Here is a 27,002-nt window from a genome sequence, read left to right as displayed (position 1 = left end):
ATTGTCAAGGGGAATCAAGGTGGAGGAGCCACAGGTACAATCCGCAAGAGGCCATACACATGCAAAGAGTATTGACAGTGGTCCCTCCACAGCCACACCGCTCTCTTCATAATAAACCTCCAAACTGTGGTTAAGATGCGAGAACCATCTAACTGCGCGATGATGAGATGTTTACAAGGGTGACCCATCACTTTTGGCAACAATTGGAGAAGTGACGCCCGCCGGCGCGGTTCCAGCGACAAACGCGGAACGGCCCGAAGTCGCCACGCGGTCTCCCTGCAGCGCTGTTGCACTCTGGGAATTGTAAGCAACAAAAGGCTCCGCGTCAGGAGGACTCCAACTCCCGGGATGCAGCGCGACCCTTTTCTTCCTCCCCACGCACGGGTGGGCTGCCTCCTGCTTACCGGCCAGGCTGAGCCCGGGCTGGCGGAGAGCAGATTTTGAAAATAACGGCGGTTCGCGGGAGGGCGGGGGGAGGGGGAGTGCGAGCTGGCGAGGCGTGCGCTGGAGCGGAGGTGAGCCCCGGGTCGCAGTTGAAGGGGGGGGGGGGGGGTGATTCGGGTGGTCTCTTTGTGTCTTTCTTGCAGTTTTGACCATGTCTCTGAGCAGCGTGGCCCTGGCCTCGCTGTTAACGCTGTCGTTGCAGCCCAATCTCCGCGGCGGGGCTGGGTACGGGGAGTCCGCCGCAGCCCCCGCCCGCCCGCCTTTCCCCAGCCGCAGCCGAGCCGTGTCGGGCCCGCTTTTGCAGCAGGTCGAGGTTGGGGCAGGCGGCGGTGGCCGCTGTTGGGACAGCAACAAGCCATGCGCAACTTTCAACCCTGCGCTCCACGCCAATGCCCCGGCACGTTGTGTGCAAGCGGGGGGCGGGGGGGCTTCACAAAGCTTTTATTCCCCTTCAAAATCCTGAAAGTCAGCACAAGTTTTTATCTTGTCAGTTTTACCGAACGATTCGGATTTTTTTTGGGGGGGGGGTGCTTGCTTCTATCCATCGTTGCCTCTCTTGTTCGTGCAAACATTTCGATGGTGGCTAAATTTTGCATTGATTGCAACTTTGGCTTATTCGTGTTTTTTTTAGGATATCTCCCCCCCCCCCCCCATGCATTGTATAAAATCTACGGATCATCTTTTATTTGGGTGTTTTAAGTGTACTACGTTTGCCACTGAAAGGGGAAAATGCATGGCTCTCTGGAGATTCACATGGTGCAGTTTGCATTGTTTTAAAGCAAAACTGGCGCAGTGGCTGCAGATGGAATCCTGGGTCACAGTGAACTTTTATATGAATTTACTTTGGCACAAACAAAAGTTGTATTTGACGTGACTGTACTTCATTTTAACGCACCATATTTGGAGGTTGATAGAAGATGGAACTATTAAAAAAAAATTAAAAGTATCCAAAAGTTTGGCAGTTGGTTGACATCAATTGAAAATCATAGATTCATTTGCATTATGTTACTGTAACACTTGATTTGATTTTTTTTAAATTATTAATGATGCAATCCTACATAGGCTCCAACAAAAATTCGTTGAGTTTTGCATTGGAATAAGGTTGCAGTCATTGATGTAATAGTACTGATTACTTGTACATTGGATACATATTGGGATTGCAGTCAATGAGTAAACTGCACATTTGGCCCAGCTTCCTATGAGCTGTGTGGCAATAGGATTTTCACTCAGTTTGTGAAAGAAACTATTAAGATGTAAAGTTTATTTGACACTTTATATTTATTCTCCACATCAGCCTTAGGAACATGGAAGGAGGGGATGTGTTCTTTAAAAAGCATAATTCATGTTTACTGTATGGAAACGGATCCTTTGGCCCAGTGTGAGGGTTAAACCGGTCCTACAAGTCAAAAGAGCAGCAAGTCTGAGCATAGGTTGATTATGAGTGATCTTTATTTATACTCAAAGGAAAGTCACAGCAAGGATGATAGTCTCACAAATGCAGGATCGTACAATATAATCACATTGCATGCAACAGTTACTGTGCAGTGAACTGGGATTCACTGGTAATGAGTTGTGCTCATGGCTGGCTCCGCCCCATCTGCTCTTATATAAGCCAGATTTCCTGCCTAAACCCAGAACCCTTCTGAAGACTACTGTGATAAGCTAATGAAAATGTTTGTTCTCGCCTCCAGTCGTGAGAGCTTTTATTCACATTACAATTTTATTAGCTTGTTCCCTAATGATGGAAGCGCTACTCAAGCCACGTATACTACTGATAGACGCTCCGTCCCCCAACATGGCTGAGGAGTTCACATACTGGCTAGATTGCTTCCAGGCTTACCTGAACGTGACCAGAGACATCTCCACAGCGATGAACTCAGGAGGTCTGCACATGTTTCACGGGTAGGGACGAAAGGGTATGCAATCATCAGGGACTGCTTTACATATGATGCTGCTATCAAGGCGTTGAAGGCTAGGTGACAATAGACAATAGGAGTTGGAGTAGGCCATTTGGCCCGTCGGGCCAGCACCGCCATTTTAGATCATGGCTGATTATTACCATCAGTACCCCTTTCCAGCCTTATCCCCATAACCCTTAACTCCGTTACCCACAAGAGTCTTATCTAACTCTCTTTTGAACATAGTCAGCGAATCCGCCGCTACCACCCTCTGTGGCAGAGCATTCCACAGATTCACACTTCTCTGGGTAAAAAAATGCTTTCTCATCTCCGTCCTAAAGGGCCTACCCTGTATTCTTAAACTATGCCCTCTCGTCCTTGTCTCCCCCATCATTGGGAACAAGTAATCAGACTTCACCTTGTCTATCCCCCTGATGATTTTGTATACCTCAATCATGTCCCCCCTCATCCTTCTAAACTCCAATGGATACAAGTCCAGTTTTTCTAGCCTTGCTGCATATGACAACCCTGCCATCCCTGGAACTAACCTTGTAAATCTGCGCTGCACACCCTCTATAGCTAGTATGTCCTTCCTCAAGTTTGGAGACCAGAACTGGACGCAATACTCCAGGTGGGGTCTCACCAGGGCCCTGTATAACTGCAGAAGGGCGTCTCTGTTCCTATACTCCAATCCCCTCTTTATGAAAGCCAACATTCCTGAACTTAGCTCGTTAAGTCACCATCCCCAAGTAACGTCTCGCCTCCTCTTTGTTTTGGGGACTCACAAAATTCTTGATGGCTGCTATCTTGGATCAGTTATGATATCTCCTATTAAGGTCAGTGTCCTTACGCCAAACTCGCATTTCTCTTTATTTAATTTCAAATTGACCTTCTGTGTTATGTCAAATGCTTGGCTTAGTTGCATATCATGTTCATTCTTGGTGGACCCCCATACAATGATTTCATCAATCATAGTCTCAACTCCAGGTATACTTTCAAAGATCATGTGGATAAGATCCCATATAGTAGCTGAAGAAAGCAGTATATTCCTTTTGGAGTATTGAAAGTTCATAGTCTCGAACTTTCCTCACTGAGCTTCATCTGCCAAAACCCCAACGATGCATTGAGTTTGCTAAACCACTTGGCACCTGCAAACCAGGGCATGATTTCCTCCCATGTGGGCAATTTAAAGTGCTCTATCTTGATGGCTTTATTGAGGTCTCTTGGGTCCAGGCATATGTGCAATGCTCCATTTTTCTTTTGCAGTGAGGAAAATGACCAGTGATCTGACTCAATCTAAGTTCTTCAATTTTCTGCCCGACTTTCATCTATTCCAAGTGTGCTAGTTCTTGTTTAAGTTTTTCTCTAAGTGGAAACAGAACTTTCTTGCATGCATGGACAAAAGGAGCCACTGTCTCATCCTTGTGGATTTTGTCCACGTTCTCCCCCTCCACGTCCTCCCCCTCAAATCTCTTGGTGCCTGCCACATTGACTGATATTGACACATTGACCAGTGGGCTGATATTGCCTCAAACCGTGCATCTTGGCGCCTCACAGTTTGGCGGGCAGCAACCTTCTTTGAAGAAGACCGCAGAGCCCACCTCACTGACAAAAGACAAAGGAGGAAAAACCCAACACCCAACCGCAACCAACCAATTTTCCCCTGCAACCGCTGCAACTGTGTCTGCCTGTCCAACATCGGACTTGTCAGCCACAAACGAGCCTGCAGCTGACGTGGACATTTACCCCTCCATAAATCTTCGTCTACGAAGCCAAGCCAAAGAAAGAGAGGTAAATATCCAGTCTCTCGAAGACATCTTCATACTCTTCCGTGATTGTTGTGTGTTCATCTTCGGTCTGTGAAGCCACTATGAAAACTCTTTTTGAACTTTTCATATGGACACAGACCTAATATTACCTGAACTCTTTGTACAATCTGTAGCTGTGACTTTGTGTTTCAAGCCCTCTTTTACTGGAACATTCTCCAGTGTAGCCTGTCAGTTTTAATTTCACTGGATAAATTTTGCTCTTTACGGTGGGGGTCTTGTAATCGTCCATAGATAACAGATTCACCTGGGCTCTGATTTCTAACTTAAATTGAATTACTGTCTCATTAACAGTCACTGGAACGATAGATTCTATTTTTACCACCAGTGGTCTGTGGTGAATCCACATAGAATTCCTCAGTTTCTGTGACAACACTGTGCACCTTTCTCTTGGTAGCCCGTGCTTTGCAGAATGATTCTTCTTCCCACATTTATTGCAGGACTTTCCAAAGGCAGGACACATCTTTGCAATATGTCTTCCTCAATATGCTGTTTCAGCCCATCTCTTTGCTTTGCTGTAGCTTTGGGAAACTCCTAGTGCTTTGCTTCTCTGTTTCACTGCATGCACTGTTGTGTCTATCCTGTGCAGCTCTTTAGCATGTGCTCATATGGTCTCTGCTGCCCTACATACATTCACAGCCTTTTCCAGTGTCAAATCTTTTTCACGCAACAGTCGTTCTCTAAGCCCATTATCTGGAATTCAGCAAACTTTTCTGCTTCTAATGAGTGAGTTTTTTCAAATCTCCATATTCACAGGACTTGGTCGGTGTGTGAAGCTTGGCTAAGTATTGGTCGAAGCTAATACCTTATTTCTGGTCACAGGAGAAAAAATTGACTTTCAAATGAGATATTTTTGCTTGGGACAAAATACTCCTCAAATTTTGTAATCGGAGCGTCCAACTTGAAAGTTGCCTCATCAATTTAAAAACAGTTATAGATGTCCAAGGCATCTTCATACATCACTTGTGGAAATATAGAGACTTTCTGTTTTTCATCGGTCTTTCCCACTCCACCAACCTCTAATTAAATGTTGAATCGCTGTTTGAAGCTTTTCCAATTATAGGTTAGATTGCTGGTAAACTGCATTATTGTGGGAGGACTTAAATTATCCATGACGGGAACTATTGTCATATTTATTTACTCTCAGTTCTGACACCATGTTATGTTTATTCCTTGAAGAACAACCTGCATGGTTTTAATGCTTAAGCAACTTTATTGTTTGAGCTGCTTGAATCCACAGCGCGTTCAACTTCTGTCGTAGTCTACTTTTTGTTCCGTTCCGTGCAAACTACATGCATTGCCTACTGGGCAATGTAGTTCTTTATTATACATGCATAATAACACAACAACAACCTCGCACTCAATGTCACCAAAACCAAGGAGAAGAAAACCAGCAGTGTATGATCCAGTGATCATTGGGAGATCAGAGAGGGAGAGAGTGATCAAATTTAAATTCCTGAGAATCACCACATCAGAGGATCTTTCTTAGACTCAACACATGAATGTTATCATGAAGAAAGCATGTCAACTCCTACTTTTTTGTAAGTTTGCAAAAGTTTGGTATGACAATGAAAACGTTGACAAACATCTACAGATGTATAGTGGAAAATGTGCCGACCACCTTCGTCATGATCTGGTAATAGGGGCATGGGGGCAAGAATACTTCTGAGTGAAAGCCCTGCATAAGGTAGTGGACACCACAGAACATCACAGGCAAAGTTCTTCCCACCATCGACAACATCTCCAGGGAATGTTGCTGTTGGAGAGCTGCAGCAGTTATCAAGGATCCGCACCACCCAGGACATGCTCTGTTTTTGCTGTTGCCATCAGGAAAGAGGGAAAGTTGCCACAAGATTCATACCGCCAGATTCAGCAACAGTTGCTACCCCTCCATCATTAGACTCCTAAACAACAAATTCAATCAGACTTGTTTACTTTGCACATTATTATTGAATATTTAATTTCTGTATTGTGCAGTCATCTTGTTTGCACTTCTTTCTATTTTGTATATGTATCTTTTTTTGAGTAGAGTTTGTTTTTTGCACTACTAATACGTAGAAATTCTTCCTGGCCCACAGGAAAAATAATTTCAGGGTTGTATGTGATGTTATGTCTGTACTTTGACAATAAATTTAACCAAGATTTTGGATAAATTTAAAGGTGGAGACTAATTTTGTTCAAGAATGACATGCGTATCTTGTTTTCTTTTTCATTTCAACTGTCCATATAATAGTTATTCCACAAAATAACTGAATGGCCAACTCCATTTAATAACAGAGCTGATCCTATTTTTCTTCAAATCAATTTTTGGTTCTCTTCGGCATAAATCCTTAATTCCATTACAGATTAAAATCTATTTATCTGATCTTTGAATGTATTTTACCATTCAGTCACGTTGATTTTCTGAGGCAAAGAAATTTTGATCTTGGGAATATCTCTTTATAGTGAATGCCATGGTATTCCTATAAACAGGGCATTCTGGCTAGGGCACAGAACCTTATCAATGTTAATTGTCCAGATCCGTCCCTGAAGGAGGAGATTAACATCAAATGCCTCTGGGTAATTGACACCTCTTGAGGGGGGGAGGGGGGGATTGATTGGGTGTTAATTGTGGGAGATTAACTGTGGGGCACATACTGGCATGCGCTTTGTCTAATGTCCCATTTAAATGCAAATTGATTTTGTCAGTAGGAAATTAGAATTCTACACCCACCAAGTATATGCGTGTGTGCGTTATACGAAAATATTTTACACAATTCATGATGTTATGTGTGCGCATTATTTGCATGTTGAATGATGAAATTAAGGTACTAGAAAAATGAATAATATTAATTGCATGTTTAAATTAGAAAACATAAAGTGCATAAAATGTTGTTCTTTTTGTTTTTTTTAGAAACTTTATTCCTCAAGGGATGGATAATAACTCTTCATGGTCAGTAACTTGACTTTGATGACAACTAAAGAAAATGATCTTTTCAAGATTTTTCTTGCACTATCTCCTTCCTCCTTCCTTAAGTGGGTTTCTCTTCATATCCCTTTACATGTACTAGTGTTATTTTTCTGAATTTGAAATGGAATCTAAGGACTTTTCATGCTTTAGTAGAAAGCCCTGTGAAGTTCAAAGGGTGGCTGAAGATACTTACGAAGCAAACAAAATAGAGTGCTGTGAATTTGAAGCTCGATGGCGAATCTGCAATAATATGAAACTGAACAAAGAAACCGTTATGATTCCTGAAGCACATATTTCAGTATTTCAGACTGAAGACACTGCTTCTGATCAAATGTTAAATTTTTCTCTAAGTGGAATAACATGTGAAGACAAATTCAATGAAACAAAAGTTGATGAATTAGATGCCACTACCAATACTCACAGTCATGGAGATGAAGCGTTGCTGCCAATTCCAAGTCAGAACTGGAGTTTCTTTGAGTCCTTCATAAATGAAAATAAAGAAGAATTTTTAGATCTTTGCACTGTAAATGACTTTTCAACTAATTTAATAGGTGAGGAAAACAGTGACAGTTTTTTGTTTGATGAATCAACATTAAATAGTGATGTCTGTTCACTGAAAATAAGATATGAATCTTTTCAGGACAATATAAAAGAGAAAACTCATGCTCATCAAGACGATGTGCAGCTTCAATTTTTCCCTACTTCCTGTTGTAATGGAACAAAAAAAGAGGAAACTCCTCTCTTAAAAAATGTTGCTTCTCTTCAGGAAAAGAGAAGGGAAGATGACAATCCAGAACATCGCTCTTTGAGTGAATTAGAAAGTAAAAAGTGTCCTCGGCCTGGCATTTTTATGGATCACTGCAAAGATACTGAGAGTTCAGTGGATTCAGTCTTTTTATCACCCATCCTATGTGAAGATCAAGGAAATTGGAGGAAAAGTGCTGATAGGTATTCAAACCAAACCAATTATACTCTGAGGGCGAAACGACAGATACGATATAGTGATGATTATTTGTATGACATTGATTCGCTGGAGACGATGAAGACATTTGGAAAAATGGATCATTTTCCAAATACTCCAACGGAGGAGGATGATGACTGGTGCCCTAGAAAAAGAAGAAAAAGTGGCAAAAAGGGGCCTCCTGTAATTATCAAATACATAATTGTTAATCGTTTTAAAGGACACAAAAACATGCATGTAAAGATTGGCAGATTAGATTGTACAGAGAGACATGTTTTATTGACTGATGAAATAGTAAAAAAATACAAAAAACTTTCACCACTTAAGGAATTTTGGTCTCCAGTTCATAATTGTAAGGTATATCATAACCAAGGTAAAACTGATGGGAAATTAAAAATCTGTTCAGATGCTGGTATGTCTTACATGTTCTTCTCTTCTAAAAATAAAAAACAGCGAACACTTGCAAATGGGGCAACGTCAATTAAAATAGGGCACAGCTTGAATCACCAAAAAGACAATGTTATTGAAACAGTTGATGCCAACACAAAACTACCTGAGAAGATGCAAAAGTATGATAAGTCTGTTTACGAATTTACAGATGAAATAGAATTAAAACGCATCACTATTCGAACTGTGAGTAAGGCTGGTCGGGTAAGAGAAATGCAGAAAGAAGACTCATTCCAAAATAATTTAAAAAAACAAAACATACTTTCAGAGAAAAGGAGAGAAAATGCTCAGGATAGTAAATATCTCAGTGATGGAAATTACTTAAAACATACAGAAAAGGACACTCAAATTCGAAATGCAAATGTGCACAAAATTCAGGGTGAGTGGAATTCTGCTTGTAGTTCATTGGGAAACTTCAATGCCACCACTTTGCATTCTTCAATCAGTGATAAAACAGAAACTTCTGGGGAGTTACTTTCTCTTGTTCCAGCCAGCAGTTCAGACTGCTGTGTACCATGTGTTTCCAACATGCACTCTGCTCCAGAAATTCTTGGAGGATATTTAAGATCTCTGCTAGGCAATGATGATTCCTCAGTTAATGAAAATTTCCAAATTTCTTCACAGAATTCCAGTAATGGTCAGCAGTTCAATGAATATGCAACAGAAAATCAATTTACTTTACAGCAAAAACAAACTGACAAATCTGCAAGATGCAGTGGTGATGAATCAAATATCCTCCCATTGCAATTTGAATTAAACATCCAGGAAGCTTGCAATGCAGTGACCATTAAAAGAGTTCATCAACCCGGAGTGGAAGGCAAAGAGTTATTTTCCTCATCTAACGTTGACTCTGCAAATGGAAAATTGAAAAATCAGTTAAATGTTAACAATGTTTCACATCAAAATGACATGAAGATGTACCATCAAAATGAAATCAGTGGCAACTTCACTCAGGAAGTAAGTGAAGAAACAAAAAAATTATTTGCTTCAAAAGACACTCTCTGCATTTTAGACATTTCAAACTTTACACCTGGAGAAATAAAGCCAACATTATGCTCTGAATTTTCAAAAACCTGCACTCCAGAAATGCCCTCTAAGGTGGGAAAATCTGATGTGAATTCCTTGGAGCAGTGCAGCCAAAATCAATTTCCCAAGAAACCTAAATTACCGAATGAATGTTCAAAGCAATTTCAGATTCACAGTGAACTATATTCTACAAATATCCAGGCTTGCTGCAGTAAAAGTGAACCCACATCTGTTTCATTCTCATGTATACAATCTTCAAATCAGTTACAAGCTTTTGATCATGGATGTTCAAATAATTATAAATATTCCAAAGTTAATAAGGCAATAAATTGTTTCAGGAAAAGACATGCAAAATCAAATGCAAAGCAATGGGACATCAGAACTATTCAGAAGCTTAATAATTGTAACACTGAAATCAAAGCCATTAAAATGAAGAATATTGACAGAAACGGTATGTCACCAGAAATTCATAAAGTTGTCAAAGGTGAAGAATACTCTTCAGATAAAATATTTACAAATTATAAAAGCCAACCTCATCAGGCCTGTAAACCTACAAAAGGGTTTACTAATAAAGATTTAGAAATGTGTACAAAACTTGTGAAGAGAGGATTCATGAGTGCACAAAGCAAACATTCTATAAAGGAAGAAAAACTGAATGGAAAAAATAAATACTGGATTGCTCCTGCAGAGTCCCATGACTATATACCAAGTAACATTCCAAGAGGAAACAGATTTGTGACTAGTGATCAGAGAGAATTTGAGGAGCCCAGTAATATCCTTTCCAACATAGTTTCTGGAATGGCAGCAGTTAAGCAATTCATGATGGCCTCAGTTGAACCAATCTTAAATCAGAGAGAAGTTATTCTTCCTGCTGTTGATGAATTTATGGAGGTGCAAAATGATTCCATATGGAAACCCAAACCTATACAAATGTTGCATGTTGGGACAAAAGATCTGAAAAATAAACCACTGCATATTTCAGAATGTACCCGAGAGAATGTGGGTTTTGATAATTCCCCTATAAGTCATGTTGCAACTTGCTATGTTCAAAGTGTCTTTGATTCTAGCACACCAATATCCGACTGTAGCTATACAAGCAATGTACTTTGTGAATGAAGAGGATATATGCATGTATATGTATATATAAACACAGATGTTACATCATCTATTCAGATCCCTAACTCAACACAAGTCTCTAATACATTTTACCATACCAGACATTTTTATACTATGCCCACCAAAATGTATTATGTCTTGGGATGTGATGTGAGAACTGCAGAATTTTTCCTGGTGCTATCTCTTTATGAAAAGTCTGCCTTTTTGTTATATTTAAGAAAATCACACTACAAGAAATGTTAAGACATACTTTTGAAGAGATAAACAATACAATGTGCTTCCAATTCAGAAATGTTGCAAACAATATCTTAATTCTAGGATGTATTTCAACATATTTACAGTATTTTGCTTAATTCCTTCAAATATGCAGATTTTCATTGAGAAAGCTTTCCTTTACTTGCAATACTGTCTAGAATACTGTAAATTACATTTAATTTACCGATTTTAAAATTTTTATTATAAAATTATTCTTTTGTCTAAAGTGCATCTCTGAATTTTGAGAATGAAGTTAAAATCAAATATTTTATACTTTAATCTAAGTAAACAAACACTTTACTGGGAACATGTGAGTGATAAAACCGGTTTGGTAGATCTCAAAGGCAAAACTCTGAACTGTTTTGGTAGGGAAGGATTTTATTGACAGAACGCAAGTGTGGGAAATGGAAACTGATGGAACACACACATGCGCGCGCACACAATGAACTGATACATACAGTGATCAAGGAAAAATCACTACGATGCCCCACCGCCCCTTGGCTCTATGCTCCCAACCTTTTTAACAGTGCACATCTTACCAACATTTTCTCCAGCACCCTTCCACATTTCTAGGCCTGGAGCTGGCAAAGAAAGAACAAAGAACACATGGCATCTTTATAGTGCTGGAGATACCAATAGCAGGGCTATTGGCTCGGTGCCAGGAGGGTTCATCCAATTACAAAAGCCAATGGTCTAAGGCCAAGTACAGGCAGGTTGGAGAGTCCAGTCCAGGTAATTTACAAGGTAAATAGCAGGGTGTGCACTAATGGGGAGGGAGGAACCAAACCAAACCTTGATTGGTAGATTGTGTGTCTTCTGGCTAGGTAGGGGGCATTGCTGTCACATGACAGCCACAACCCTTACCAATATAGAACATTTTTATCAAAATTAGTTTTGGAATATCTAGTTAAATTGAGCATACCTCAAAGTGTGAAAGCATTGCGCAATTTTTTTTGATCATCCACTATTTGGATTTAAACCATTATAAATAACAAAACTATCTTGATTTATTTGAGTTTTATTGTGCAGATTTGTTAACCGTATGAATTACAAGTTGTATTAATCTCAGCAGTTTAAAAAAAATCTTTTAAGAGTATTATAGCAAATTAAATTTGATTTCTTAAAAATGGTAGAATTAAAAATGGGTATGTGGAATGTTTCCATAAGTTTTGGATGTATAGGTTGATACTAAAAAAAATTGCTTGGAAACAGAATTTGTTGGGGTGGGAACACATTTAAAGCCAACTTGTACAGTGGAAATAGTCAACAAATGCACTGCACTTCATTTATAGAATATCACAATATTTTGTACAGTTTATTTTTTTCAGGTTAATGGGAATAGGTAATTCATTATTCAAAATGTATGCCTTTAACTAGAATTTTTTAAAAAAAATTATGTACTACCTATTAGACATGTTTTTTTTCATTCTTGTCTGAATTAACTGAAAGCAAAAATGAAACAAAAGACCTAGCCTGAGTGGTGCTGAGTACATCATTGTAATGTAATTTCAATCTTCATTGATTGGAGCATACTATTAAGCCACATAAAATTTAAATGTTATGGGGCAGCTAATAAAGATGCACACTTGGGAAAGTGAAATTGTAATTTCCAGCATTTGTTCTGGCAATTAATGATGAAGTCAGAAAATTATTTCCAAATTGTCATTTTTCACAAAACTGCAAACTTTGTGCAGGTGGAATATTCAAGTGCAGCTTGTAGACCAGTTTTACAAATCCAGTGACCTCCGACTTCTGGTGCTATTGGTGTGGAGCATGCAGGTTCTCTCTTGCATCTGGAAATTGTCCCTGGTGTGTAGATGAGTGATGACATCTGGAAGGTGAAGTTTAATCTTTATTATGATCAAACTACTTCCATGATTCTGAACAAGTTTATTTCCTACTTTGGGTCCTTGATTCTTACAGATTTTCAAACAAAGGTCTGCATGAAAAGAAAACAAGTACATTTTCATCCTTAAATCTTGACACCTGCATTGCCTTTGCAATGCCAGCAATCTGCACCGGGATTTGATTCCAATACTGTCTGTAAGAAGTTTGTGCATTCTCCCCATATCTGTGTGGGTTTTCTTCAGGGGCTCCAGGTTCCTCCCACCATTCAAAAAGGTACCAGGGTTTAGGTTAATGGGGTGTAAAAATGGGTGGCACAGACCATGTTGTATATCTAAACTTTAAAAAAAAGTCTTCCCTTCTCATAACTTACTAGCCAACCACTCTGTGTTAGCTCACCTAGACCATAAGTCCTTATCTACACACCAGGGGTATTTTCTAGATGTCAAGAGGGAGAACCATAGGTCAGCCTGTTTTTGACTACAGCTTGGTATTTGGCTCCATGGTTACCAGCAAAACCTATAACCAAACGAAAGGATCTGGGATTATGTTCTTTTACCTCAGCAGCACAATTTTTAAATCAACCTCATTTGCCTCCCTTAAAATTCTAAAATGTATCAATCTTTATCGAAAATATGCTCCACAGCCTTAATGGGGAGGGAATCCCAAATATTTACAACACTTTCATGAAATTTCTCGCCTCAGTTTTGAATGGTTGGCCTCTTATTTCAAAACTAACAATTGGGTTTAGATATATCCAGGTTAAATGTTGAATTTAACCTGCATTATAAAAGAAAAATCATGTTTCAATGCAATTGCCTCTAATTATTCTAAACTACAGAAAATAGGACTAATCTCCATAATCTTGTAATAACCACCCCAAAGTAGTGAAATGATACATTTTCTCTTGATAGCTCTAACTCAAAAGTTCAGACACTTCTCAGGAATCTTTATTTCATTTTTATTGATGCCAATTCTATTCATGATTGTGAAAATCATTTGGGTTACCCGTGTTCAGTCCAGAAGTACAACCCTGAGCTTTCTGTGGCCTGCCACTTGAATTCACCATCCTGCTCTGATTTAAGTCTGTTAGCTCCTGAACTGTTAGAATGATGCCCAATGTAAGCTTGAGAAACAGTACTTCATCTTCCAAATGAGCATTTTGCTGCATTTCAGAATTAATACTAAATTCTGCAACATCTGGTAACTTGATTTTTTTTTTATTCATGATTGGCTCAGTCTGCTTTTTCTCAGGGAGTTAGGACATGAGTGGCCAGACATCTCTTCCTTCTCTCTCACCTGTGAAAAAGACTTTTCCCCTCCCTCGGCCCTATCCCTTGTCTTTCCCTTCCTCCCAACCTCTGTTCATCTGTCTTTTCTTTTTAATACATTCTCATTTTACCAGACTGCCTTTATCTTTAATCACCCACTCCATGCTCTATGATGCCCCTTCTTTCATCTGACCCTTTTGTATTTCATGGATTCTGTGACTTTGGCATGTGCCAATCTACTTCTACCTGCTTTACCAACCTCACTCAGGACCCTGTCCCACTCCTATTCTGTCCTCTTTACATTGGCTTCTACATTTCTCCGGTCATCAACTCAATGTCAACCATTCTTTAAGACCCACCAATGCTATTATTGTAGTTTTTTGGCTGCTGCAAGTAAGAATTTTGGTGCATGAGTACATTGTACAATGTACAGTGCCCTCCATAATGTTTGGGACAGACATTTTTCCTATATTTGCTCCTATGATCCTCAGTCTTCAATTTTTAATTGAACAATTCATATTTACTTAAAGTGCACATTCCAGATATTATTCATGGTTATAATTTTGGTTTGACCATGCAGAAATTTCAGCTCTTTTAATGCCTCGTCCCCTCAGTTCAGGGCATGTTTTGGACATTTTGTTTTGCATGTGTTGTGAGTACTCGAAAATGTTTAATTGCTTCATTGGTGCAGGTCTAAGCTTTCAATCACATCTAGAATACGTAGTTGCTATTTTTCAACATGAAAATCATAATTATGCCAATGAAAGTCAAAAAAGCCATGATAAGGCTGAAAAACAAGAATGATACATTAAGAAACAGCACCAAAACATTAGGATTACCAAAATCAACAGGTTTGTACATAATTAAGAAGATTATTAAGAGAAGAAGCCACCTCTACTGACCAGTGGGATAAGTTGCAACATTTGTCATACCAGTAGGGTGGAGCCAGACTACAGTCAACCAAAAGCAAGCAGTCAGCATAATACATTACATCACTACATTCACCACCCCCTTAAATTAACCAATTTTAAGTAATATAAGAAAAAAAAACAAGGAAGTAGAAGGGTTAAAAGCACTAAAGAAGAGAGAAAATTAGCGGCAGATTTGAAAAAAAAATACAATTAAAATGCATCATAAGCTGTTGGGGTGGCCTTGAGCCTTCAAAACAACTGGAGATGACTTTTGTAAGCTAACAGGAGATGCTTTATTGGCAGATAAGTGATTGGTAGCAGGTGTTGTTTGGGGTAAGTTTCTGTGTGTGACAGACTGAATTTCAGGGGAGGGCAAAGGAAGATTAGTGGTAGTGGGAAAAGGGTTAGAAACTGCAGGCAGAACCCTGGCAAATCAAGATCCCTAAGGGAAAAAGAGTCTCGTCTCCCATCAGGAAAAGCAATTTGAGCATATTGCGGGTTAGCATGAAGCAGTTGTACGAGCTCGACTAATGGATCCACCTTGCTCTGTCCAACATGTTTTCTCAGTCAAACATCTTCAGGTTTAGAAAGTCAAGCTGGCAAGGTCGATCCAGTCTTTGACTTTCCGAGAAAAGAAAACAAACACTGATGAGGCGTTTCGTTAGTTGATGTGCAAAGTAGGGTACAGATAAGAGTTCAAAGCTTCAGCTAACACATTGCTAGCAGCTGGTGGGGAGACCCTTAGATTTGAGTGCCATAGTAACAGCTTTCCAGATTATACCATTGCTGTGTTCAACTTGCTCATTCCCCTGAGGGTTGTAACTGGTAGTGTGACTTGTGGCAATGCTTCTGTCAAGAAGATACTGCTGAATTTCCAAGATCATAAAAGCTGAAGCTCCATCACTATGAATGAAATTCGAATAGCCAAAAATACTAAAAATGGAATCAAGACATCTAATTTACAGAACCAGCAAAAACATCCATACAAGGGATAGCGAAAGGGAAACGAGAATATTCATCAATAACACTAAGAAAATAAACATTTCTATTTTTAAGGTAGTGGTGCTTTAAAATCTACACTGAGTCATTCAAAGGGTCTAGAATCTTTGATCAATGAGGAAGGTGAGGGTTTGTAATAACGTGGTTTGCATTCGGCACAGACAGGGCATTGTCCAGTTAGGGTTTTCACATCCTATAATGTATAGGGCAAATTGAGAGATTTCACATAGTGATAAAATCGGGTGATTCCCGGGTGGTACAGCTCTTCATGAATAAATTTTAATCGGTCTAGCTGCAGACTCGCACAAGATGTGCCAGAGAGACCATCAGGCAGATCATTGAAGTTTCCTGGATGATAGACTATGTCATAGTCATAGTTAGAAAGTTTGAAACACCATTGCATAATCGTATCATTTTTAATCTTGCTCTTCAAACTAGTGCTGAACATGAAGGCAACAGATTTCTGATCAGTTAACAAGGTGAACTTCCTGCCAGCTTCCTCTCCAGTAGCAGATAGCTTCTATAATAGCTCATGCTTCCTTTTCAATGGATAAGTGTCTTAATTCTGGCCCATGTAATGTGTGAGAAAAGAAGGCTACAGGTTTGCCAGCTTGATTTAATGTGGCAGCTAGAGCAAAATCAGATGCATCTGATTCCACTTGGAAAGGTGAATCCTCATCAATTGCAGACATGGAGGTCTTGGCTATATCCTGTTTAATGTTTTCAAAGGCTAGGAGGGCCTCATTCATTATTCAAGGGAAAATTTATGGTTTTAAAAAGAGGTCATGCTTTGTCAGCGTAGTTTGGCACCCACTGAGGGTAATAGGAGAAAAACCCTAAACAATGCTTGAGGGCCTTTTGTGTTGTTGGAGGGGGCAGCTCCTTGAGTGGTTGCATTCTCTGTGGATCCAGATTTATTTTACTTTACTTACTACATAGCCTAATATTGGCAGACTCATCATGCGGTACACACATTATTCAGGGTTAAACGCAAGGTTTTTGCTACTTGGAGGAACTGTTGTAAATTCTGATCATGATCATTCATGTCTTTGCCACAGATGGTAACATTGTCCAGATAAGGAAAAGTGGCCTGCAACTTATAGGTATCCACTAACCTATCTATCTCTTAGAAAAATGGATACCCCGTTAGTGATGCCAAAAGGAATTCTCTTAAACTGGACGAGTTTGCCATCAGAATCAAAAGCAGTAAACTGCCTTTCATCCTTCTGGATGGGACTTGGTGGTAAGCTGATATTAGTTCAATAGTCGAGTATATCTCGTATTGGGGAATTTGAGGGACCATGTCTGAAATGCGAGGCAGTGGGTAAGCGTCTAGTTGAGTGTACCTGCTTATAGTTTGGCTGGAATCCCAACCTCGTCTTTAATAAAGAGTCTGTCTTCTTTACTGTAGCACCTACTTTTTGTAGCTATAGGCTTACAATCCGAGGTCAAATTAGTGAAGAGATGAGGGGGTTCAATTTTTAGTGTGGACAAATGGCAAAGCTTCCTTGGCGAGATGGTGATGGATAGCAAAGGGCCATTAAATCAGTGTGATACTTTTCATTTGGCATTGGAAGTCTAGACGCAGAAGCATTGGAGTGCATAGGCCAGGGAGTACAGAAATCTCAAAGTCAATATATTCATTGTCATGTGTTTTTAAAATAATTTTGCAAAAACTTCTTGTATCTTGTTCTAGTCCTGAGCAAGCCATCATTATCATGCTTTTAGACGGGTGTAACGCAAGATTTAGTGCTCTAGCGGTCGAAGGGTGAATGTAACTGTCTGTACTGCCTGAATCAAATAAACAGTTAATAGGCTGCCCAATTACCTCCACTTTCATCGAGGATGGCTGCAGATCGTAGGATTTATCCTGATTTATCTTCATGGAAGCCAGGATTGGATCTCCTTGTGGCAGTGGCATGTCGAGCCTTGCCTCGTCACTGGTTAATCCACTGGATGATTCAGAAGAAGTTGAAGTCAAGCTAGATGAATAATTGTCTCTCCAGTTCAGCATCGTGGCTTTATGATGACGACCTTGCTTAGTATCAGCACATGAGCACTTCTTACTCCTCTGCTCGCCACAAGTGCCAGATGTCAACTCTCTAGCTCGGCAATCTGTGGCCCAATGGCTTTTCTTCCCACAGTTGATGCAGGTATCTTGCCGAGCAGGGCACTGGTTGTGGGCATGTAGCACCAAGCCGCAAAAGTAGTACTTTTGGGAACGGCTTGCGCATTGCGGTTTTGTAGTGCTCAGTAGCGAATCTTCATTATGGGACGGTCTGAGGGGTGCTGCTTCTGCACTTCTCCCTTGCTCAAATGCTTTCACCCCTTGTAGCGCAGTTAGAAGCATCTTTGTTTGTTGCAGAGCCACATTAAAGATCAAGCCCGGAGTCTCCAGTAGACGCTGTCTAACGTATCTGGATTCCAGACCACTTATGAACACGCCTAACATCAGGAACTCACAGTGGGCCTCAGCCATGATAGCAGTGCAGGCACAATCCCTGGATAGCCCCTACGCTAAACATCTACGCTCTCACCTGCTTGTTGCTTCTGAATGTGAAGCTGGTGTCTTGCAAATAGTGTGTTCTGAGGCCTATCATAATAGGCTCTAAGGAGATTCACAGTGTTCTGATAGCCAGCTACCTCTCGGAGTAGGGGACATCTCTGAGGAGAGTCACGAGATGGTCCATTTTCTCGACATCTTGCACGACATTGTACTTTTGCATGTACGCTTCAAAACACTGGAGCCAGTGGTGGAACTTTTCTCCGGCTCGGGTGGCATCCTGATCTATCTCGAGTCTTCCAGGTTTCAGAGAAGTATCCATGATTTTTCTTCTGTTAATAAAATTGATGTGCCATAAGCAAGGACCAGACATATAATTGTTTAGGCTTTTATTAACAGAAGAAGCAACCTCTACTAACCAGTGAGATAAGTTGCACCATCTGTATACCAGTAGAGCCAATCTAGTCATAACCAATAGCAAGCAGTCAGCATAATAGATTACGTCACTGCAAGAGCATACTGGTGAGCACAGTTATTGCAAAGGGACTGATATTCCAAGGAAGATGTTCACTGCTGATGAGAGATGTCTTCTCATCATAATGAAGAAAAATCCACCAAATGTACATCTGATTGATCAGAAACAATCTGCAGGAGGGAGGTATGGACATGTCAATGACTACAGTCTGCAGAAGACTTAATGAATAGAAATACAGAGACTACAGTGCAAGATGCAAACCACAAAAAGGATAGCCAGATTTCCCTTTGCCAAGAAGTATTTTAAAAAGCTTGCAAAATTGTGCAAGAAGTTCTTGTGGACAGATGAGACCAAGATTAACCTGTATTAGAGTGATGGCAAGAGGAAAGTGGACGTGTAAAGGAATTACCCAAGATCCAAGCCATACCATCTTTGCCGTGGATTGCATCTTGCAAGATAACATCTGTATTTCTGTTCATGACAAATACATTGGACAGTAGTCATTAACATATCTGCACCTGCCTCCTGAATAGTGTTTCTGATCTATCGGACATGTGCTTGGGGATTTTTCTTCATTATAATGAGAATTCTGTCATGAGCAATGGAGGTCTTCCTTGGAATATCAGTCCCTTTGAAATTACTGAGCTCACCAGTATGCTCTTAATGATGTTCCAGACAGTTGATTTTGGTAATCATAAGGTTTGGATGATGTCTTACTGTTCTACTCTTGTTTTTCAGCCTCAAAATGGCTTTGTTGACTTGCATTGCCACAACTCTGGTCATCATGTTGAAAAGTGGCAACTACAGACTCCAAAGGTGACTAGAAGCAAGCCAAGCTCTCCTATACCTGCACCAATGAATCAATTAAACATACCTGAGTACTCACAAACACCTGTGAAGCCAAATGCCTCAAACATGGTGCATATTGAGGGGACTATATGAAAAGTGCTGTAATTTCTACAAGGTCAAATCAAAATGTCTACAAATATCCTTGAATAAAATCTGGAATGTGCACTTTAATCACATATGAATTGTTTGATTACAAATTTAAAACTGGAACATCGGCAAATAAATGAAAAATAAGTGTCCCAAATATTACAAAGTGTACTGTATATGATACTCATTATCTGAATAACAATTACACCTTTGGTTATTCTCCCCATGACCCATCTTAATACTGTGCTTGATATGATACTGAAGATTTTTTATACCATCTCTGCTTCCATTCGTACTTTATTATACATATATCTTCATCCCAGACCAAATTATTTCTCTCATCTCCAGAATTCCCAATCCAAGGTCCCTCGCTGAGGTCGTTGATCCTGTCCCAAGTACACATCTCCCACTGCTGATGGGATATTGACTATCTATTAACTTTGCACACTAACCTAACCCTTTCTCAAAATGTGGCAGTCCCATTTACTAAGAACTGACTTCAATATTGTCACCATTGCTGATAAGAGCAATGGTATTGTTGTTTGGTAACATTAGAGATAGGAACATTTAGGCAGACTTTGCTTCATCTTGCTCTTGCCCTTATGAATATGTGCTTTCCTATCCTGACCACACCGCTTCTTTCTTTTTTCAATCTTTTATTGATTTTTATAATAAATACAGTACAATGCAGAAAAGGAAAGAACTTGAAAATACAATATCACGTGTGTGTGTGTGTTTGTATATAAAGATTAAACTTAAAACAGTATAAACTTGATTTCCTCCTCCACTGCACTGGATGAAGGCAGAAAATACATTTTATATATATATATATAAAACACACACACACACACCCACACAGATAAAACCCATCTAACCTGCTCTATTAAAAAAAAAGAAACATCTGAGTATCTTATCCTGACTGTTACATATATTTTGTAGCTTTTGATTCATACCAGTCTATCCCCGGTGTGAGGTGATGTCATGTCATGCCAATGTTGAGAAGATTTTGCTTTTACATGAGACCCTTTTTAGGCTGATTGACCGTTAATTCCTGAGACCACTTGCAAGTGTAAAAGGGGCTTATATCTCATCTTGAAGCGTGAGAACATCTAATCACATTAAAAATATTTACATCAATGAAAATAAGGTGGCCATATATCTTCAAACTTCACCGATGAATCAAATACATAAACTTAAACAGGACATCATATGAGAGAACCATTGAAACACTGTTGGAGGTTTAGAGTCTTTCTATTTGAATAAGTGGCTCTTCTAACCAACAATGTAGAGAAGGCCCCAACCTGGCCCCAATGTCTGGTCCACTAACCCCAAAAAGAGCAGTTATTGGATTGGGTTGTAGTTGAAAAGATACTTTTAAAAATTCCAATAGATTTCTAAAGATGGACAAGACCAAAACATAAATATCAATGTAGCAATATCAGACTTGTATCTGTCACAAGTAGGGTTAATAGTAGAAAAGATGCAAGCCATCTTATCTTTGGACATGTGAACATGATGCACCACTTTGAATTGGCTTAATGAATGTTAGGCACATACTGAAGATGTATTCACCAGTTAAAAAATCTTGTCCCATAGATCTAGCATTAAGGGTCTTGCTGTTAAGGGTTAACACTGTAGGAGTGTGGCATCATTCGTCATACGTGTGACTGATGTCATCATATTAACATCGGCAGGTGAATAAAATACAGTGTACTGGAGGAACCACTTTATTTTTTTGGTGTAATAATGAACACTGAACAGCTAGCTGATGTGTGGGACTTTGTAAGCCTAAATACACAACAGACTGGTGACAAGGATGGGATTCGGACCTCACCGGCAGAAAGGATACACCACTAAAGGCATTGATGGTGAAGAAAAACAAATATCCAAGCAATCAGCTCAGCCACAGAGAATGAAGACAGACTGCCTCAGGATGGCTAACACACTATATGAAGCATTTATTGCAGAAAATGAAGATAGGTTTGATTACGTAGAGATATTTGATCCACCACTGTCATGCAAATAATATCACAGATGTTCCTCACCATCAAAAACGTGCCCTGTTTCTAAGTGTAATGGGGAGCAGGACTTTCAAATGATTAAAAACACTGATAGCCCCAGATCTACCCACTACCAGAACATATACTCAACTATATGAAGTCCTGGAGCCCCAAACCGCTGATTATGGCAGAAAGACAATCGTTTTATGGCAGAAATAAAAAATCAGGGGAGTCAGTGAGTGAATTCCTGGTTGAGCTATGATCCTTATCACAACACTAATTTTGGAGATTTCCTAAACCAAGCTATAAGAGATTGTTTGGTTCTGTGCTTAGCCGACTGAGCCACGAGAGAGTGATTGCTCAGTAAAGGTGATATAACCCTCAACATAGCCTTAGAATTAGGAGCCAAGGCGAGTAGAAGTAATGTTGACCTCGGCCATGGCTCTTCAATGGTGGTGGATAAAGTTTCCCGCCAAGAATGTTTTAACTGCAGGAAAAGCAACCACAGCACCAACAAGGGTTTCTTCAAAAAGTCCAGATGACAAGAGGAACCAAATGCCCCGGAAATAGGGGAAATAAAAAGAATGATAAACAAAAATACGGGAAACAATCTACCATATGGACAGTAGGAAGGAAATGATGGCCCAAGTACAGGAACAAGTGACGACAAACCAGTGCACATCCATGGTATGAAAAAAAAAGGAAATACTAGTCAACATGACGATTAACAACGAGTCTCTGTAAATGGAATTAGACACGAGGTCAGCAGTCTGCCTAATGCCTATCAGCCTTAAGAAGCAGTTACTACCACATACTCCAGCGAAGACAGAAATATCCTAAGGACAGAAACCAGGGAGAAAGTCAAGGTGTTTAGAAAATGTGTCATGATCGTGGCACACTGGGATCAAATGCTGAAGAAGCTCCCATTGTTTATTGTTGACACATTAGGCCCAGCACTGCTGGGAATAAACTGGCTATCACACATCCAATTGGACTGGATGGAAATTGGATCGATAATGAACTTACGGCAGAAGAGAACGACAAACCAAAGCTAAAATCACTTCTCGTCAAGTACCAGGCAGTTTTTGGAAAGGATCTGGGAATGATCAAAGGAGTACAAGCAAAAATATATCTAGACCCAGGTACGGAACCTAAGTTCTGCAAGGCCAGGACAGTAACCTTTGCCATGAAGAAAAAGATTGAGGTGGAGCTACTCAGGCTGGAAAACTGGGGAAACTGAAGAAAATACAATAAAGTGATTGGGCTTGCCCTATAGTACCAATCCGGAAGAGAAACGGCAAAATCCGAATCTGTGGGGATTACAAAATCACCATCAACCTAGCACTAAAAATACTGGAACACCCTATGTCCAGAGCCGAGGAACTGTTTCAAGCCCTGAAAGGGGGAACAAAATTCACAAAACTGGATTTATTGCAAGCTTACCTTCAAATAGCTCTGGATGACACATCTAAGGAATATGTGGCCATAAACATTCATCTGGGACTATACACATTCAACGGCATGCCTTTCGAATAGCAGCAGCATCAACAATATTCCAAGCGGTAATGGATGAACTACTACATGGAATCAAGGTGGGACGTTTCCTCGATGACATTTATAATTATAGGCCAAAACGACACCAAGCACCTCGCCAACCTGGAGAATGTGCTGCTGTGCCTACAGCAAGCTAACATTCATCTCCATCAGGACAAGTGCGTTTTTATGGTACCTTGAGTGACATACCTAGGTTTCACCATCAACAGCGAAGGGGTAAGAATGGATCTGGTGTGGACAGAAGACATCTGCAAAGTACACTACCCCACAAGTTGAACAGAATCGCAATCATTGCTGGGATTTATCAACCATTATCGAAAACACCAGCGTGTTCACCCTATGTGGGCCATTAAACCAGCTGCTGAAAAAGGACCAAAAATGGTACTGGATTGAAGGAACCAATAATTCAGTAGACAGGTTAAAGGAGACACTGACACCCCAAGATAACGTCCTCATCCATTATGACCCAAGTAAAGAAATTACCCTGGCAGTGGATGCTTCACAAATAGGACTGGGAGCAGTATTAAGGCAAATCATAGATAAAGGAGAGCAACCGGTAGCATACGCCTCTCGATCACTAACGACCAGTGAATGGAATTATGCACAGCTGGAAAAAGAAGGGCTAGTGATAATATTTGGTGTAAAACGTTTCAATCAATATTTGTATGTTTGAAAATTTACACTGGTAACCGACAACAAACCACTCCGTCTGATCTTAGGCCCAAAGAAAGGAACACCAGTACGAGCCACAGCCAGGATCCAGAGGTGGGCCATAAAACATAAAACATAAGCTGGGAGCTCAAAACAATCATGCCACTGCCTGAGACAGGAATAAAAGATGAGATAATCAAATGGATAGCAGAAGCCATCATCATAAATCAAGAACAAATCAATCACTTACCAATAATAGCCAAAGTAATCAGCAGGGAAACACAAAAGGAGGCCATCTTATCAAAAGTGCTATACCTCACATTGAATGGATGGCCCGAGGCTGAAGCCATTGCAGCTGAGTTAAAACCATGCTATCAATGACGACATGAACTGTCAATTGAAGAAGGATGTTTACTATGGGGATTCCAAACAATTATCCCCACCAAATGGCAAGCAGCCATCCTAGTGGACCTTCATCAGAATCATCCAGGAATGGTAAGAATAAAAGCCTTAGCATGGATGGATGTATGTATGGTGGCCCGCCCTTGACATGGACATTGAACAAACTGTGAGGAGATGTAGAACCTGCCAAGAGATGCAACCAAAAGCTTCCATGGCCAAAGGAAACCCATGGAAATTGCCATCACAACCATAGCACAGAATTCATATTGATTTTGCCAGACCCTTTATGGGGGAAAAATTCCTGATTGTGTAGATGCACTCTCAAAATGGCTAGTGGTGCAAAAAAATGAGAAAAACACTACAGCCAAACTGACCATCATAAAACTGCAAGACATCTTTGCAACATATGCGTTGCCAATAGAAATGGTCTCGGATAATGGACCGCAGTTTACATCAGACAGTTTCAAAACAATAGTACATGATAATAACATTTGGCAGATCTATTCAGCACCATATCACCCAAGTACCGAATGCTATGTGCAAACCTTCAAAAGGGGCATGAAAGCCAAGAAAGAACAAAACGCAACATGGGATCAAAAAATCACAGATTTTCTGCTGGGATATCATAATACACCCCATTCTACAACCCAGCGGATGCCAGGAGAACTGATGTTTGGATGGAAGTTGTGCGCTGTACTTTCAATGGTACACCCAAACATTGGCCTTGGCATGTAACAATCTGCATCACCAAACAAACCCATCAGACTTACCAGATCACTGCAGTGAAAGAGTCTGTACAGGAATCATTCGGCTTCAGTCATTAATAATCCCTGTCATGTTGTTTAGATACAAGTCTTCCCACCAATTTTTATTAATTGTTGTACCCAAGTCTGACTCCCATCTCTTCCTTGATGGGTATAATCCTGGTTTCAGACCCTCACTTTTGGGTATGAAATACATTCCTGAAATAAATTTAAATCCATTCCCCTGTTGAATTAGATTCTCCATGGTGTTATACTCCGGCAACTCTTATTCTCTTCAGATCAAAGGTATAACTTGGGTGTCTCATCTACTCTCAAGCGACTCCTGGTTTTGTGTGGAAAAGTTATTTCAGTCAAACTTAGCCCCATTCCCCCTCAATTATTTTTCTGATATTTTCTGTTGCACATTTCTGGTCTGCTCTCTCCTTGAGTCGCTCATCTCTGACTTTTCCTTTATGGGATATCCCATCACCTCAGGGATAGCATCTGTTAGCAACAAGCATCTCTTGGACACCCAAGCAATATCACTATCCTTCTACTATGCTGACTGTGGAGACCCCATATTTAAGGGACTTGACTTTTGTTGGCTCTCTGATCCATTGTCCATTTCCAAACCTATCCTCACCATATTTTCACATGCAATCACAGGAGCTGAAATGTGTGTGGTTTTGCATCCCTTTGCATGATCCAGGGACTCAAATAGTTATTTTAGACCAGTAAAAAATTCACTTCTCTCCTTAGAATGCATTGCATTCAGTGGCCATATGTTGTTTCCTCTGTAGGGCCGAAATAAAATGTTGATAGGAGATTGTTTTTTCTTCATTTTACATGTGTTACAGAAGCTTCCAGCTGCCTGTCAGTTTAATTATCCATTCTATGCCCATCATGGCCTGTCTGGCTTGGACTTGCATTGCTCCCATAAGGACCAGCATAAGATCAATTATCAGCACCTCAGTGTTGGCACATTGCTTCATAATCCACAAATTATCATTCACTTCAGCAGACCCCAATCAATGTAGGTTTGCAACGCCGTCCACTGACACAGGGGACCCCAATACTGTGTGCTTAGTTCCCTGGTCAATCCCCTGTAAGCTCATGATTGCATAACCAAGTTAAGCTCCAAAGCTATCTATAAATTTGCTGATGTTGTTGGCCTATTAACTGGAAATATGAGTCAGATTACAGAATGGAGATTGAGAACATGGCTGGGTGATGACAGAACAATATTTTTTCTCTCGATATCACTAAGACCAAGGAGCTTATTGTTAATTTTAGGAAGGAGATGCCAAGCAGCCACACACATTGATAGGAAGGAATTATAGACAGTCAGAACTTTCAAAGTTCTTGGGAGTCCATATATCAGAAGACCTATCCTGAAGCCAACACATCAAGGCAACCATGATGGAACATTAACACCTGTACTTTCTGAGGATTCTGAGGAGATTTGGGATGTCAAATAATCAAACTTCCACAGTGTGGAAAGTGTACCAACTGGTTGCATCGCAACTTGGTTGGTTTGGAGTGCCTGGAAATGCTGAAGGCTATAGAAGGGAACAAAAATAGCCAGGTTCATGAAGGGCTCTGTCCACCCATTCACTGAAAACATCAATATTAACTGCTGCCTCAAGAAGGCAGGCAATGTCATAAAGGACCCCTATCACCCTGGTCACAAGGTCTTCTTGCTGTTATCTTTGGGAGAACCAACCCCCCGGGGTTCAAGAACAGTTAGCTATCTGGGTACTACACTAAACATAAACTGCTCAGACACCAC

General features: G+C 40.2%; 1 protein-coding gene across 5 annotated transcripts; it reads left to right on the top strand.

Annotated features, from left to right (window-relative positions):
- The first annotated feature begins 340 nt into the window (after window positions 1-340).
- On the top strand, window positions 341-19,947 carry LOC138739182 (neurite extension and migration factor-like). Of its 5 annotated transcripts, none has more exons than XR_011342072.1 (4): window positions 341-515; window positions 2,172-2,346; window positions 7,062-7,100; window positions 19,666-19,947. XR_011342072.1 is itself a non-coding variant. In XM_069890740.1 (4 exons), the coding sequence occupies exons 3-4, from the start codon at window positions 7,098-7,100 to the stop codon at window positions 10,666-10,668; spliced, it is 3,483 nt and encodes a 1,160-aa protein (XP_069746841.1). In that variant the 5' UTR covers window positions 351-515; window positions 2,172-2,346; window positions 7,062-7,097; the 3' UTR covers window positions 10,669-11,982. The 5 variants fall into 5 exon arrangements, 3 of the variants coding, with proteins under 3 accessions (XP_069746841.1, XP_069746840.1, XP_069746842.1); XM_069890740.1 differs by lacking the exon at window positions 19,666-19,947 and adding an exon at window positions 7,272-11,982 and having other exon boundaries at window positions 351-515; window positions 7,062-7,183; XM_069890741.1 differs by lacking the exon at window positions 19,666-19,947 and adding an exon at window positions 7,272-11,980 and having other exon boundaries at window positions 352-515.
- Window positions 19,948-27,002: the final 7,055 nt, after the last annotated feature.

The sequence above is a fragment of the Narcine bancroftii genome, chromosome 7 (assembly GCF_036971445.1).
Source record: "Narcine bancroftii isolate sNarBan1 chromosome 7, sNarBan1.hap1, whole genome shotgun sequence".
In the NCBI taxonomy this organism is placed as follows: domain Eukaryota; kingdom Metazoa; phylum Chordata; class Chondrichthyes; order Torpediniformes; family Narcinidae; genus Narcine; species Narcine bancroftii.
Note: the sequence above shows the minus strand (reverse complement) of the source record. Positions and strands in the feature narration are given on the sequence as shown.

Bases quoted from the DNA above. Each gene is read 5' to 3' on its own strand.
- LOC138739182 (XM_069890739.1), top strand. From the start codon at position 7,098: ATGGTCAGTAACTTGACTTTGATGACAACTAAAGAAAATGATCTTTTC. The intron at 7,184-7,271 runs GTGGGTTTCTCT...ATGCTTTAGTAG, and splicing joins TCTCCTTCCTCCTTCCTTAA to AAAGCCCTGTGAAGTTCAAA.